Source organism: Salmo salar, chromosome 26, assembly GCF_965601325.2.
Source record: "Salmo salar chromosome 26, fSalSal1, whole genome shotgun sequence".
NCBI lineage: Eukaryota > Metazoa > Chordata > Actinopteri > Salmoniformes > Salmonidae > Salmo > Salmo salar.
In genome coordinates, this window is record NC_138316.1 from 14954082 (window position 1) to 14970725 (window position 16644).

The following is a 16644-nucleotide window of genomic DNA, read 5'->3' on the forward strand; positions in this document are numbered from 1 at the left end:
ATGATCGTGACGTGTACACAGGTGTACACTGATGACGCTTTGGCAGGTAGGACCATCATCTCTATGGCTAGGCCTACAGTATAGTGTTTGCAATAGTACCCCGATTACTGTAACATATTTCAGTATTATGTTAATCGACTATGCAGTAGACAATAGATACCACTAGGCTACATATCGCCAAATAGGCCAATCAACATACATGAAACAGAAACATGCAAAACAAATATTCATCCGAGACTTTTCAAAAAGGAATAATTCATAAAATAACTATAGGCTACATTACTTACTCTGACCATCAGCGTAAGTAATGTCTACTAAAAGTGATGACAGACATTTAAACATAAAAAATTAAATAAAGACTGATCACTATCATCTGTTCAGCTCCAAAGTTTACTTTGGGTGGGTTCAGATATAGGGCAAGGACAAATAAATCGCACTTAAGGGTCCTACTGTCCTTGTGTCTGGAAAAACACTGCACTGCCATCTCATGGTCAAGGTCATGAGAAAACCTAAGTACTACAGAGTACTGACCATGACAATCACTTGTTCACAAGGGACAAGTAAGTAGGGTGATATTATTTCATTTCCACTTATAGTCCATTCACTTGCTACTCAGTGACAACCGGTAGGATGAGGGGTTCGATAAAATGACTACCCAATATGTACCCAATGGTGTCACTTCTAGAATCCACACTGAATACCAGTAAATTAAACAGTGAAACAGAGCAATATTCAATGTGGATTTTAATTGCCATCTACACACAGTATCATGATTTGAGACAAAGGGATACAAAAGTAGTCTGGATTCTTTGTTTTATTGAAGCCAGGGCTGACAGACACTTTTCCTTATCTTTGTCGGCACAAAAAGCGAGATACCACATGGCTGCATACGGCATCATGTTAAAGCCATACAATCACACTCATTTGAATATGTCCAGGGCACAAACACAGTACTCCATGTGGTTAAAATGTGTTTATATCCTGAATAAAATGGACTGTAAGCAAAAGATTTTAAATCTCCTATATGTGTATATTTTCAAGGACTGAAGGCATAGCACTAAAATGATGTATAGAGCAGTCGCTTTTAACTTAAGCTTTAAAAAAATGTTACAAGATCTCTTTTTCATTCAATCTCGGGGATATCCAATCATCAAAAACTTGCAATTTGGAAATCAAGCAGAGTGAGTACTTTTCCTTGATGTACTAGCCAAACATACAGATTTCTGTTTGGCTAATGCTGATGTTTAGTAACTATGTGGAGACAAACATCAGACGAGTGAACGAGTTCATGAATTTCTAGGCTGTTACCAACCTAAAATGTCTATCCTATATAATTTAAGCTAAGTAATGCTTGCAAACAGCAACCATTGTTGTGCAGAAAAAAACGAACAGAATAATACTGAGATGCTCTGCAATTGGCAGGTGTGACAGAAATACACCTGAAAAACTAAAGGAGCACTGACATGCATTTTAGATGATTTGGATTTATTAAAAATCTCCAAGAAGGTTGAGGTTTAAATGTCTGGAGCAGATTTGACTGCCAGGGCCATGTTCGTTATACTGCTAATCCCCAAAATATTAACGCAATATTAAGTGCGTCATACTTGTAATTTATCAATACACGTTCTAAGCAGGCAGGAAGAAGAGTATGCATTCTCTAGTTTAAACAACATCTGGGGGTTCAATACAGCTCTCTAAATGAAAGTGCTTATTTCAACATAAGGAAATACTCCTGGCTGTCCCAATATTGTGCTTGAATTTCAGCAACTGATCTTAGATGGGAATTTTTGCCTAATGAAGATAAAAATATAAGCGTTTCATTCTTGATACAATCAAAATCCAGCCCGTTCTCATCTTATTCTTACTACAGATTGGTTCATGCAAAATAAAGTAGACTGCACACCTCTTGGTCTTGTAATTTTTTTCCCCCTTACAGAGCAAAATAAAAACATTTGTTAGCCTGGCAACTCAAGTAGGGGTTAAGTACACGGACCACCTTAGAATGTACTTTGGAATGATGGGTGTTCCACGCAGGGCCAGGGGAGATGGTCACCTGGAAATCAAATGAGACTATTTACACAAACAGAACACACCAATTGCTGCATCTTTGGTTCCAGGTTCCAATTCTATGTAGTTTCCGTTGTTGTTTAAAAAGCCAAGTAGCTTCTCTTACAGTTTATTAAATCCATGTTACAACTGCTGATCTGCAAATTAACCATAGCTAGACTGTAGGTAGATTTGAGGGTGATCATTTAGTTATTTCATTGGTGATTAATCAAATAATCGTACGATTATTACAAATAATTTGATATGGTACAGTATTAGATTGGATGTAATTGTTCAAAAGTTTACAAAAAACATTGGCAAAACTAGGACAATTTAAAAACCTACTAAGGACACAAGCAAAGGCTGATAATATTGACTAAGATCTACACTGAGTGAAGGCAGGGTGTACACATGGACAAAATGTGAACTGTGTGTACACTGAAGGCAAAAAGCCAGCATTGTAAATGGGCACTGAAGATCACACAAAAGATCTGTGGACAATGCAATTTCCTACTGGGCCACGATTTCTACACCTACATCATGTAGAAATCGGGAATGTTTAACCTGACCTGCCATATAGCTTGTATAAAAACATTTGAAACTGAAAAAGAACAGAGCTAAATTTCCTTTTTAAGGATAACCCATTTCATTAAAACCGTAGTAATTGATTTCCAAATGCTTTGGCTACACAAGTTAGTGGTTTAAACCACACAAGTGTTCATCTGGGGGACACAAACTCTAAACTTGTGGTTGCTTCTAAATATCTGCATCTAGATACCTTTACAGTTTATAAAATGAAAGGCATTCTCATTATTGCTCAAGTGAACAATGTTATCTAGGCCACAGAAGTAAGCTACATTTCTTTTGAAACCTTATGCAAAGACCACAGACTTGTTATACAAAAAAAAAATTACTTGAATGACCGAACTGGACAACATTTTACCGTTGGTGCTACAGTGCATTTCCTCTTTAAGTAGACAAGCAGCTCTACTATGACACAAACAGTTACTGTGCCAGGCACTTGGGAGTTATAGTAGGAAAGATGCTGCCCCCAAAACACCTCTAGGCAAAAGAGCGTTCCACACTTGCCAATCCCAACAGTGCTCATTTTATCCCAGACATTTCTTCATCATTTTGTAAAATAATTGCATTTTGTACAAAATAAAACCTAAGCTTGAATTGCAATTTCGCTGATATTTACAGAATCTTTAAAGATGACTAGTTGGACCTGCCATTTTGTGGGCAGATGCCACTGTTTGCTTTCAGCTATCTGTATTTGTCACATTAGTGTCATGACGTCAGTGGAGTTTAACATATGAGATATAGCCATCTAAACCCTTTTCTAATCACAAACAGTGCAGAAAAAGAAAATAAAGATTTTTTTTATATATAAATACATCAGTATCATATCTAACCTTTTTTACATACTACATACACTTGCAAGTATTTCATTTTTTTTAATTAATATATTTAGGGTTTAATTGTTCTTATCACAACTGCTTTCCTTCCATAAGATTAGCTGAACAAGAGGCCACAGCACTTTTCCACTCTTTAAGCTTGTGTATCCCCTAGCTGAGGTCTCGCAGACCAGGGGATTTGGCTGCCTCCCAAGGAGTGTGCACGCATTACTTAACCTGACATCCCTTGCAAAAAAAACAACATTACAATTGAAGTAATAAGGACAGATACAGCCAAGTCTTCCTCCTTCTCCAAACCTCCAACTTTCGTTCTTTCGCCATATTACCAAAATATCTGATAGCATCTCAAACTCATTTGGCAAAACTACTGTCTGCTGACTGATATACACATTGGGAATTTGGTCTTATTTAGTTATTTTTTTATGCTTGTGTGTTTGTTTTCCAGAGTATTTGCAGTGGACAATGCTGTTGTTGCGTTCACACTTCGTTCTCTGTTGGTGTGTTGTTAGCTGTAACCATGGAGTCCGGTTTGCGAGTCATTCTATCCAACTCTGCCTGGACGTCAGTCAAAACCGGCTTCTGCCCTTGGAAAATAAAAGAGAGAGCAGAAAGTAATCTCCTGTAGCTTCTGTGCCTGTACTAGAAATAAGACATTGACTTATGGCCAGGCCAGCAAGCGGATGGAAACTGACGGAGATGTGGTCCCATGCTAAATGACTTCCGTTGCATCACGTGACAAGTACACGCACACATGCAAAACCAATCCTGAGACATTAAAAAAAACATTCCATGCATATTCTTTCAGTTTTATGTCATTAGCTGCACAAGGCCATTAGGCCATGGCAGTGCAAGTATGCTGAGATAATGGGTTAATACAACTTCATACTGAATGGACGAACAAAAACGAGAGATAAGCAGTGAGCCGTGGTACGTGCTTGGTGTCATTTGGGGTGGTTATGTGACATTTTGCAGCCAAAGAATGACACATTGGTAACAGCTGTGGTGTCCCATGCATACAGGCCTTTCACTAGTTCCTCCAATGGCAGAGGAGTTTAGTGGAACTCTTCCCCTCCTCTAGGACCTGCCAAGAACTCCCTCTCTTTCAGGCTCTAGGGGTAAACCTCCAAACAGCATGGCCCAAAGGCAACAACAAGAGGCAGTTAAACCAGAGAGAAGCCAGTGACACCCTGGAGGGCCAGGCCAGAGGAGGCCGTACCTGTTTTCTTGACAGATCCTGGAGATCCTGCTCCGGCAGCTCCGGTGCCTGGACTCCCAGGGGACCCAGTCTTTTTACTCAAAAGGCTGTTAAAGAAGTTGGCCAGCACTCCCTCGTTTGCTGCTGCTCCTGAGACACAAACACATGAGACAAGCATCCCTTAGGATCAGAACCATGATATTTAAATGAGAGATCTCTCTTCCATACAATTCAGGCACGTAACAGTTATTACTGTATGATGATGATATTCATCACAAAAAAACATCAGTGCACATACAGGATCATACTTTAACTGGAACACCATTTACATAACTCAATGCACATGCATTCCTAGAGGATTAACTGTCGGTTTTTGTATAGCGTATCCAAATCCTTTCCTCCCCACATGTCCTTGCCAACAGCAACCAACTACAGGGTGGGGGTTGCAGGTCTCAAATAAATTTGGTTTAATTTAAGCAGATCTATTCACGCTGGCATGCACGGCTCCCCACTGAGCTTAATGGAGAAAATGTCAATATTTCTCCCCAAGCAAGGCCAGCGGAGGGAGGTGTGCAGGAATCTATTGTTAATGGAATTATTTCAATAGCTACCTCAGGGGGGCAGTGGTTAGACAGCAGTCACCCACTTCCAACACCCAAATGAAGTGTTGCCCAAATGACTGCCAGTTCTCATACAACAGTTTCAATGATGCTCTGTAAAAACACAAATAAAGGGTGGGCAGTAAGTTCCAGTGGTCCAACTTACCCTTCATGTTGGGGTCAGGTTTCTTGACCGCGGTCATTGGTGAGACGCTGGCCACATTGGTACAGCCTGTACGGCCAGTGGGTCGAGGAGAGCCAGAAGCAGTCCGTCCAGGAGATTCCTGAAACACAGACGGAAGACAAAGAGCGGAGTAGTGAGGCAATTAAAATTAATCATGGCTCCTATTGATGAAATGATTGTCATCCAACACGCATGTCAAGAAAATGTGGCAATGGAAAAAAAATAAATTAAAAAATAAATTAAAAAAGTGGTTGTTGTTATCACACTTACTGTTGCTCCTCTTGTTGGTGTGGCCGGCTGCTTGGCCAGCAAAGACTTAACAGACAAAAATAAAAATGGTGTAAGACAAAATATTTACATTTTCATTTTTCCTGAAATAATTTAGCCCATAAAATTCAGCATTTGTATCTTATATTTTCCAACCCCCATAACATTCCCAGAAACATTTTCTTACATCACAGATTATGGGCATAGTAGAAACAAACATTGTATGGATGGATACAGGTAGCTTGACCTTATAGGGACTGACTGAAGCCCACTACAAAGAGGAAGCGCTCTTCGCCCTGAGGCAACCATGTGATCTCTCAGAAACAACACCCTTTCAACCAATTACGCTAAAGCCCTGGGAGTTCTCAGGCTCCTGATTTGCCCGTGAGGAAGTGCAGAATAGGAACCCCAGGCTTTGAAGGAGAACTCCTGATTTGCCCGTGAGGAAGTGCAGAATAGGTACCCCAGGCTTTGAAGCCTGGGAAAGGCTAATAAAATTAAACTGGCTCCACTATCCACAATCCTAGCTTTGAACAAAACCAATATTTTTTTTCTCAGCTCACTACCATTTAGTGTGCATCTTTAGAAGAGATGACATGGAATTGCAAACATAAAAGGCATTCAGAACTGTGTGATCTGGAATGTAAACAAACACACATACCTGTTGCTTCATAAGGAAAACCTGTTCGTCCTCTGCGTTTACCTCCTTATCATGAACCAGCTAGAGAGAGAAGACGTGAATGTCAAAGCAAGGGAGATGCGTAAGGAACATTTGTAAAATTCCAAAAGTCCAAGACATGTTATCTGTAGAAGTCTTATGATCCTACCTTCCGTACTGGAGGCTTCATGATGAAGTCTTCAAAGGGGTCTTCAGGTCTCACCGTTGTGAAATTTTCATGCAAAATTGCAATCTTCTTCTCATTGTCCCATCCAGATGGACTAGGAAAAGAAAACAGTTTTGTTTGGTACTCGAGCAATGACCAATAGTTTGTTACAATAACTTTCAAAGACAATACAGTACACGTTCATATAACTTCAGAACTGTCCACCAGTTAAAAGCCTAGCTTTTAATGGCGTTGGGCCAGTAACTGAAAGTTAGCTGGTTCGAATCCCTGAGCCAACTAGGTGAAAAATCTGTCGATGTGCCCTTGAGCAAAGCACTTAACCCTAATTGCTACTGTAACTCGCTCTGCATAAGTGTGTCTGCTAAATCAGTGGTTCCCAAACTGTGGAGGAGTGTGAGGGGTTGGCAGGGGTATGCAGTCCAGCATAAAGCTTACTCTTGAAAGTTGTAATAGTAGAATGCACAAGGTGAAATTTCAATTGGGTAGTGCATCATCAGTTCCTCTTGTCATGTTAGTCATTGCATATCTTAGAGAACTATTTATAACTTGTCAGAAATGTCCAGATGAACTAGCCCATGTCAGCCAACGTTTAAATTTATTTTTTTTAGCCCAAAGATGGTTGTAATTTTTTTGTCACTCAAATATCACGAATACACATTACATTGGCAAAATGTATAGAATTGCAAGAAAATTTGCTTTAAAACGGCAAAATGTTCTTTGCAACAGATAACAAAATGTGTAGAACTGCAGGAAATAAGCTTTGAACCTACAAAGTTTTCTCCACCAACAAGAGGGGTGTGGAAAATTTGTCATAAACAGTGCTTGTGACCATATAAATAGACATTGGGTGCTCGCAGGGGGGTGGGGTGCGAGGTGTTCCCCAACGCTGGAAGGGGGGCCCCCCTATGCTAAATGACTAAAAGAAAAAACGTAGACCTTTTTATTTTTGAGGAAATTAAAGGGCAAATCACAAGATGGAAATTAATGTTACCTCAATATGTGGGCACCTAACAGAGCATACCTGAGCATTCACTTACATTAAAATAGCATCCTTCTCCACCACTAAGGCAGGCGTGGTGAACTGGAAGTCGTATATTTTGTGCACTATGTATTTATAGAGGAGGTCCAGGTTCTTCTCCTCTTTGACAGATGTGTAAATCAAGGCAGCTCCATCTGTCAGGTGGGGTTAAGGAACATGCAGAGACATGATAGGGCACAAAATTAAATAGAACACTATTATATCTCTATGGTGGGGCCTGTCATTCTAAGGGAGAGTGTTGTGTTTGAGTAGAAAGGATACACTGTAAGCAGAATCGTCGGATGTGGGACTGGATGAAGTCGAAGTGCTCCTCTCTGAAGTCGTGCTCCTTCTCTAAAACACTGACTGCGTCACACTGTGGAGAGAGATATTGTTATAACACTGTACATTGCCATAATATGACATTTGAAATGTCTCTATTCCCTTTAAAAACTTTTGTTTATCTATTTGACTTGCTTTGGCAAATGTAAACATATGTTTCCCATGCCAATAAAGCCCTTAGAATTTAACTGAAAGAGAGATAGCGAGAAAGAGCGAAGTACACAGCAACAACTGGAGCAAGAAAACCATACCCTCCTGCGGGACATAAAAATGACTTCGCTCACTACGCCATGCCTCCCTTTCAGTCTCAGCCACGACCCTCCCCCACTTCCGCTCTCCTCCCCTCCACTCGCTTGCAAGTTTCCCCTCCTCCCTCTAGGAAGGAGCAGTAAAAGCCTGCAGGCAGGCACCACCCTGTCTCTCACACAGATAAACTTCTCCACAGTGACCACAAGATGGTTACCTTGACAACAACAAGGCTGACTGGCTGAGCATGACTCAGGGAATGCCAGGCTAGCTACTTCCTGAAATTAAAAAATGGCAGTAGCAAAGACAGCAGGCCTGATTAAATATGCATACCCAAGTGCAACAATCATTGGGACTTATAGGGATATTTCGCGATTTTAGCAATGATGTTCTTTATCTACTTCCCCAGAGTCAGATGAACTTGTGGATACCATATATATATATATATATATATATATATATATATATCTCTGTGTCCAGTATGAAGGAAGTTTGAGGTAGTTTTGCGAGCCAATGCTAACTAGCGTTAGCACAATGACTGGCAGTCTATGGTATCTGCTAGCATGCTTCATCAGTTAACCTGTGTATCTGTGTCAGCGAGTAAACTGGCATTCACATTCCTTATAGCTCTGTAAACTGCAGCAGTTAGTGAGAACTACACATTGCACTCAATCTGTCAATCAAAATCAATGACACAATGGATTTAGAAAATACAGCAAATAGTCTGAAAATATGGAACACCAAATGACAGCAGTCTCTTCGAAGACATACCACACTTCAAATCCACAAATTCCCTATGTATAGTGCCTGAAGAGAGGACACTTCACTAATGTTCTGAGTATATTCAACGAACTTTACTAAAGACCAAGATGAATTCCCCAGGAGTGAAATAACCCTTTTCTCCCTAAAGGCAGAAGAGAAACAGAAAAACAGTGAGCAGTGAAAAGAACACATTCACTCGTCCTCGTCATAACTAGCATGTGAAGTGCTGATGACTGACAACAGTGTGTTCTTTTAAAGCAGCCATTTGCCAGAAGCTCATGGACATGGAATAATGTGGTGCTTTCATGGGCTGAAGATGCTGCCTCACGGGCAACACTAAAAACCAGCAGCTCAAGACAGGGGATGATCAGGCACCAACCATGAAATGGATTGCCAGAGAGGAGAGTCAACGGTGTACTAGTTAGTTGTGGGCCCGTGTAGAATCTGAGGCTCAGTGTTATTTAAAATCTTTTAGTACAAAAATTGGCTATTCATTTCAATACTGGTGCCTAAAAATGGAAGGCTACTTCTTTCAGGTACCAATATTCAACCAGCCTCAACTTACCTTTGTGCAAACTATTAGCACTGGAATGCCCAAGTTGTGTGTGAGTACGTTTTCCCCGAGCGGTAGCACCACGCCCTCGTCTTCCCCCCCTGCAGGGGGAGCCCGTCTCTGGGGAGAGGCTGGGTCGGCTCCCTCCGGCTCTGTGTACTCCTGGAAGGCCTTCACCACTGTGGGGCAGACAGGGGACGGCCGCATTGGTTAGGCCAGTCGCAATGAACCTTCTTCATTTGGAGGATCAATAATCTTTACAAGATTTAAACACAGGTTGTATAGAGAGCATATATTTTCTTCTGATTGAAATAAAGCATGCAGGACAGCATCACAAATGGGTACTCCATAACTAGGGCCCTGAGTTTTTAAAGACCAAGTGACCTGAAATGGAGAAAGAAAATGTAGTCCCCATTCTTAACAGATGATGTTGAGTTTCTGCTTGCCTGTCCTGTAGGCTATGTAGGGAAGGACTGGGGTCTTACCCTTGGCTATCAAGGCACTCAGCCCCTCACACTCCCTGTTCTCCAGACCCAGCCATTCTCACTGAGCTACAGAACTCGCTACACCAGGTCTGTAGAGACGTGAGCTTATCTGAAGGCAGCTCCTCTCCTGCCTGCTCCACTACCAGGCTGGAGAATAACTCCCACTGTGTTTTACACACAAATAACTAACCGTCTGCTGTAGTCAAGCAGACAACAACCCATCCATCGTCTATATGATCATGCCACTATGTGCTGTCGACTCCATCTCAACAAAATATCAAAATTATCATTTGCTTCTCCTAGACTTGCTACAGGACGCAACCCTAGAGACTGTAGTCGGTAGATATGTAAACAAATGCAAAAGCTTTTAGTACGACTTGCTAATATATTTACACTCCAAAGAGCTTTACTAACATGATTAGTAAGAGTGATGGATGCATATATTGCTACAGTAAAACACAAAGGCTAGGTCTATTCTTACAAGGTCTATTTTGGTATAAAGCAGAAGCTGTATGCTGCTGTATGCATCCCAGCACAGCAGCACTGAGCAGTGGTCTGGGAAGGCACTTCCCCTTCCTCAGGAACCTGAGGAATATGGTTACAGCTGACCCTGAGAGCCAGTGTTGCTACAGGACTTTCCTCCACCAGGAACAAAACAGAACGACCCTTAGGGTGCTGGGTTGCCTGGCCTCAGCCCTGTGATTTAAACTCCAGCTGATTGGGAGCAGGGATGAGATCAGACTGCCTGTTCAGGCTCTGATCTGTGCCAGCTAAAGCTGCAGGGGGCCAGCAGAGCCTGGATGCAACAGTCTCAACTAACAAAGACAAACCAAAAGATACAAATGTGCAATTTCCCTAGTGTAACACTATGGCATTTAGACTATTGGACAAACAATTATCTCCAAAGAACTCAAATAACTGGTTGTACAAAACAAATGCCTCCCTCACATGGTTTTCCTTGAAGAACATTCTTAGGCAGGCACTTTTCAGCCATCGAGCTGTGTTTTTGTCCTTGGATATTTTGGTAGACTGCCTTGGTGGGAGTGACATACATAGTTTTGGCCTACATTTCTTACATAACCCGACTAAGCGGCAAAACGTCTTTACTGAGGTAACAACAGTAAAGTGCCTGTCAGAAAGGTGCAGTGGTCACACTTCTAACCTTCATCTGTACAGTTATAAAATCAGACACCACTTTAAATCAGAAGGACAGAGACAAGAGCGTGAATCATCCATCGTTCGACTTTGCCCACTTAACCGTTCTAGTACAAACATAGGTGGGGCCAAATAGCTTTACAGTGTAAGCATTAGCCTTGATAAAACTTTATGAACAATGTGAAGCATAATTTTCTTTTTCCTGCACGACCCTTCAGCTTTGTGGCCTGTAATGCAGAAACATAACACAGATAATACTGAATTCTGAAAATGACAGTTGTGAATAGAAAAACTGTTGATCTGTGTTATTTCAGTGCATGATACAGCAAGGAATGGTTCTGCTACAGAGCACCATCAAGCTGCTCCAGTTTCAACTGAGCCAGAACGTCCTGCCCACTCGATATCCCTTCCATGCTTAGACTCACTCTGGTGTCAGAAGAAACCATGATGCAACACTGCTGTAAGAGCGCCTGGACACCGGCCATCCCTCCTCCCTTTGGATATGTTGGACTAGTCCGACATGTGCAGTGATGACATCATTACTGACATCCTGAAAGATGAGCACTGTCTGGATGATATGCTACTCTGCTAGATTAGAAAGCTGGAACTGCTTGTGGGTGGCGTGTATTCCTGCCAAACTCTTTTGTTGGAGCATATGCCAGCCTGGCTACCTGTGTTGGATATCAGCAAACACCATTCACCAAAATTAGGCCTACACTATTGAACAAAGTAAAATGTATTTACTAGTACAACACAATCCACAATGAAAAACAAGGCTTTACTATGCAAATGCTTTCCTCCCTATATTGAGAAAGACAAACCAAGTCTTCATCTACCAAAATTAATGTAATTTAGCCTACGGTATAGATTCAGCAAATCACAGATTATTTGTCCAGTAGAAGCATTCAGGTTATGCAAAATATTCACAATATTTGCATAGAATGCACTAATGTGCTACCTTACCTCAAAGGTTGTTTTGCCTTCAGAAACATCATCCTTCTGCCACTTCCCCTTCCACACATTTCAGTTTATCAACAGTTAGGCCTAGTGGTTCTCCAATCACAAAACTGACACTTAAAATCCAGAGTAGTCATAGGCCTACAGTGGATTGATGACAAAAACAATGGTGAACCTATCCACTAGGTCTACATGTGCACATTAAGCATGGCATTGGTTTAGTTTTGATTGCAAAATCAAACCAATCTCTAAAGCATCTCCAAGTAGAGTAACCTTTAAAGACAGCCTGCTCAAGAGAACCTTAGATAACCCCAGGCTCTTGTAAGAGCATGCAACTTCAAAAAGCACAAAAGAGCACTTCATGATCATTTCTAAAAAATTATCTGGAGGGAGCACTCAGTATAAGACAGTGATCAACAGAGCAGGCTTTGGTCATGACTGAGCACAGCTGATAATCATGGGCCTTTCTGATGACCTACAAACTACCATGAGCATGTGTAATTTTATACTTCAGTGTCTGTGCTTTCTACTGCTGTTCCCTTTAGTTTAAATGTAAAAATCAGCCAGCATCCAAATGTAGCCTAAATCTGTTGTGTAAGCATCCATCTCATTGTGTAAGCATCCATCTCATTGGCTCTGTCTGGGATGTTCACTATGCTGCAGACACTTGCCAAACAAAACCATGTCATCAGCTCCACAAGCATCTCACAACATAAAAGGCAGCAATTATCATCACCTCTACTGTCTGACTGCCAAACAAACACAGCTCAATGTTAGGACTGGCTTGGACAATCAACCCCACAGACACTTTGTCGCAGCAGCCAAGGTGAAGTAGATGATTCAGCACTACTTACTTCTCTGCTCCATATCTCTCATCTCCTCCGGTGGGATCTTGAGCTTGTCCACATGATCACGCAGCACGCTGGCCCACTTCTGGAGCGACTCCATGATGGTCCAGGGTCTTGACATGTCTGCCACAAACACTGCCAAGCTGTCGTTCAGCGACTCTGCTGTCACTGCAAACTTTAGCAGGCCTTTGTGATACAAATCCCCATCCAGGATCCACACGTTACAGCGTGTAAGGTCTGCAAAAATTCAGAGATGTACAGTCACGCAAAAAATAACATTGTAAAAAATTAAAAAACATTTCTATTTCACCTTTATTTAACCAGGTAGGCCAGTTGAGAACAAGTTCTCATTTACAACTGCAAACATGTAGCCTAACCCATGTACACTTGTATTTTTTGCCACTGAAACAGGGAACTTACCATCTATGTCCTCATCATGGACATTCAGATACAGATACTCCAGGCCTCTTCCTTTCTTATTGTGCTCTGCTCCTTGGAGTTTTGCCATAATCGTTGTCTTTCCTGACCCATCCTCACCTGAAACATTTCCACACAAATGGAAATGTTATCGTGTTATTATTATGATTTGGTTAATTTGACTGAAAACATGTATTATTATTTGTATAACATGTAACCTCTCCTGAAAATATGCTACTTCTCCCTTTCGTAGTGATTAAAAGTTACTATAGGCCATGGATTTACACTTACCAAACACCAATATGTTCTTCCCGGATGGCAACTTAGAACTTGAACGTGTTGAAACCTCACTGAGAATTGAAGTCCTGAAGGGAATAACAATGCAATTAGTTTGCTAGCTAGTTATCACATGATGAAATTAAGTAGCCTAGGCCTAACACATAGCCTACTGGTAGGTGTCTGTCTGCCCACCAAGACCGTTAGCTAGCTATCACTTGTTATGCTAATTAGCCTACCTTGTCAAATGAGCTTTTGCGTGTCAGCATCAACTTGCCAGGTGTCAAGTCACCCAGGTAACGTGAGTCAGCAGTCACTGAGCATAGCTAGCTAGATCGTTTCTTAATTTTGTATATTTTATCAAATAAGTTTGACTGGCTTGGCATTATTAAAACATAGCTAGTTATGTAGGTGTAGCCGTAACTATCAAGGACCAACAACTATTCTGTGGCTACGGGGCAAGCTGGAAAGTAAGCTAGTTAACGTTAGCTAACTACTGTATATTATTTGGTCCTGCACAATCAGACGACAATAACTTGGCTAATTAGCTAGTTACTATAACGCGCCTGTTAGTAGTGTTGATATGGTGTGAATATTGGTTAGCCTGCCTAGTTATCTATAAGTTTGGCTCGTTTGTTATTGTAACTGGTTAGTTATGTACCTACACTAACTAGCTAAAGCGAAGTTGTGTAGCCTAGCTTACGTTTGCTATTGTAACTACGAGTTAGCAAGTTAACTGTTTTGAAGGCATCCGGGACCGTTGATGAGGGCACCCGGCAGTGACAAAGCACATTAAACAAGTTAGTAAAAAGCTTTTCCGTTACAGAAAATAGCACATTGTAAATCACGAGTACTTGAACTTGCCATAGGTTTTGTCCTTCCTCGTCTTCGTTGTTATTTTCCATAGTGTCGCCTGCCCCGGCTGCACCCAGGAGCTTCTTCTCCAGAACGGGAGCCATCTTCTTTCTACAGCCACAAAGAGTGAGGCGCGACTTGGGCGCCCTAGAACGTTGTTAAAACTGTGTGCAAGCGATTTACACCGCAACAAATCCCGGAGCGCGGCTCATCATTGACGGTGCAAAATCTATAGCTTAACAACACAGAGAAGTAGGATACCTACCACATTTTGCTATCAATCAAGCACCAGATACAGACCATGGGTCAAAGCTGATGATAATTTATGGTGATAATACCTCACTCCCTTTTCTGTGGCCCAATCAAAATATCTGAAGTGGGCTAGTGTACAATATTTTGCGCATACTAAACCGAGTGCATCTACTTAACTGTAGGTTTCAGACAGCCTCCTCCCAAAACTACATCTAATAATATCATAATGATTTAATCAATTATTTACTGTAATCATGAAAGGGGGAAAAAATAAGACAACGTAAAACAACAAGTTGCCATGAAAGTGTTGTGTAGGCTAATTGTGATCAGGCATAATAACAGAGAGCTCAGAACGCGTTGGCTTGCATGATGTCATCCTGCAATACTTTTTTTTTTTTTATATTGGGTATTGTACGCTTAACAACTGCAGCTCGGCCATAATCCACTTGGATAAATTTTGGGTGGAAAGAGCTGATTGCGCATCAGTTGCAAGACCAAAGAAAATGAACTGGAGCAGCAGAACAGACCATAAAGCAGTAGACAGTCGACCGTATAGCAGACAAGTAAAGTGATGCCACCTAGTGGAATCATAAGAAGGCAACATCTAGATTTAGATGTAGCGAGTGTATTAGTCACATGCACATGGTTGCAGATGTAAATGCACCTTACAGTGAAAATCTTAAACTCCGAGCTAACAATGAAGAGAAAATAATGGAATTTTAGCCTTTCATTTATCTATATTTATATTTATAAGAAAATACACGCTGGTACAGTATTCACTTGTATACTTAATAAATCAAATTGTATTGGTCACATACACATATTTAGCAGATGTTATTGAGGGTGTAGCAAAATGTAACGTTAGTTAGCTAGCTAACTTGCTAGCTGCCTTCCTTCAATGCTTGGTGTAACTGGCTTTACTGACAGACAAGACAGGGAGCTTATGTTAAAAGCTACCAAGCGTTGAACTAAAAACTAAAGTTAGCTAACATACCAAACCGATCTGTTTCTAGACGATCCGATCCGTGTACGGCGGTTCGCTCAATCAATATCTGAATTTAAACAACTAAGACGTATAATCATTTCGACTGCTTGAATTCAATTTTCTTAGGTCTTCCACAAGATTGAATTAATGAACAGAGACGGTGTGTGCGTAGAGGGGCTGCAAGAGGATGGATACGTTTACATTTGACATTTTAGTCATTTAACAGACACTCTTATCCAGAGCGATTTACAGTAGTGAGTGCATACATTTTAATACGTATGCTAGCTGTTTTCAAAGTAAAAGCTTTAAAGTGTTAACGATTTGGAGGAAATCATATACTTTTACCATTTGCATTGGGAACAGGTTTTTGTCAGAGGCTTGAGGGAAACAAGCCCCTGTTCTGCTTTTCTGCTTAATGACACTAATTTTGCTACACTGCAATACAATATATTACATTTATCGAACGTGTCATTCCAGCATGCTCAGTGTCCTTATATTTTTTTCACTAGCACACACAATTAGGTTACCTTCTCTGCAATTCCTAAGAGGTTTTATGCACCCCTCATACATCCTGCATCAGTTTCTGATACAAGGCCTAGCATTCCAAACGGAAATTATAGATTGGATAGTGTGTCCTTTATACTAATAAATGCTTACTACCAAACAGTAAGCTATGAGTTCACATTACCATGAAAGATACTCTCATATCAAACAGTCGATGTAATTCCATAGTAGAGACAGAAGGTGACACTGTTCTCATAGTAATATTGCCTTCCAGAACTTGGTTCTTCAAAACCCTTATGATTGATTGCATATGATGTGCTTTGTAGAGCTTAGTAAGTGGAACTGAGCACACAAACCGTAAAACATTATACTTGAGGTGTATAGGAAGTCTATAAACTTACCCTCAGCCAAAGTCAATCTAACAAATTAACAATC

General features: G+C 40.9%; 1 protein-coding gene across 2 annotated transcripts; it reads right to left on the reverse strand.

Moving 5' to 3' along the window:
• Positions 1-3474: 3474 nt before the first annotated feature.
• dync1li2 (dynein, cytoplasmic 1, light intermediate chain 2) lies at positions 3475-14785 on the reverse strand. 2 transcript variants are annotated; one of them, XM_014175516.3, is made up of 13 exons: positions 14478-14785; positions 13629-13702; positions 13341-13457; positions 12927-13157; positions 9488-9654; positions 7855-7948; positions 7592-7727; positions 6537-6648; positions 6371-6430; positions 5713-5757; positions 5425-5542; positions 4681-4809; positions 3475-4048 (listed from the first exon to the last, which is right to left on the reverse strand). In XM_014175516.3, the coding sequence occupies exons 1-13, from the start codon at positions 14570-14572 to the stop codon at positions 3942-3944; spliced, it is 1485 nt and encodes a 494-aa protein (XP_014030991.1). In that variant the 5' UTR covers positions 14573-14785; the 3' UTR covers positions 3475-3941. The 2 variants fall into 2 exon arrangements, with proteins under 2 accessions (XP_014030991.1, XP_014030992.1); XM_014175517.3 differs by having other exon boundaries at positions 3832-4043.
• Positions 14786-16644: the final 1859 nt, after the last annotated feature.

Excerpts from the sequence above, each read along its gene's own strand:
- dync1li2 (XM_014175516.3), bottom strand. The coding sequence starts at position 14,572 with ATGGCTCCCGTTCTGGAGAAGAAGCTCCTGGGTGCAGCCGGGGCAGGC. Across the intron at positions 7,728-7,854 it reads CCGACGATTCTGCTTACAGT|ATGGAGCTGCCTTGATTTAC; the intron begins GTATCCTTTCTA and ends CCCACCTGACAG. Across the intron at positions 5,758-6,370 it reads TTTTCCTTATGAAGCAACAG|TCTTTGCTGGCCAAGCAGCC; the intron begins GTATGTGTGTTT and ends TTGTCTGTTAAG.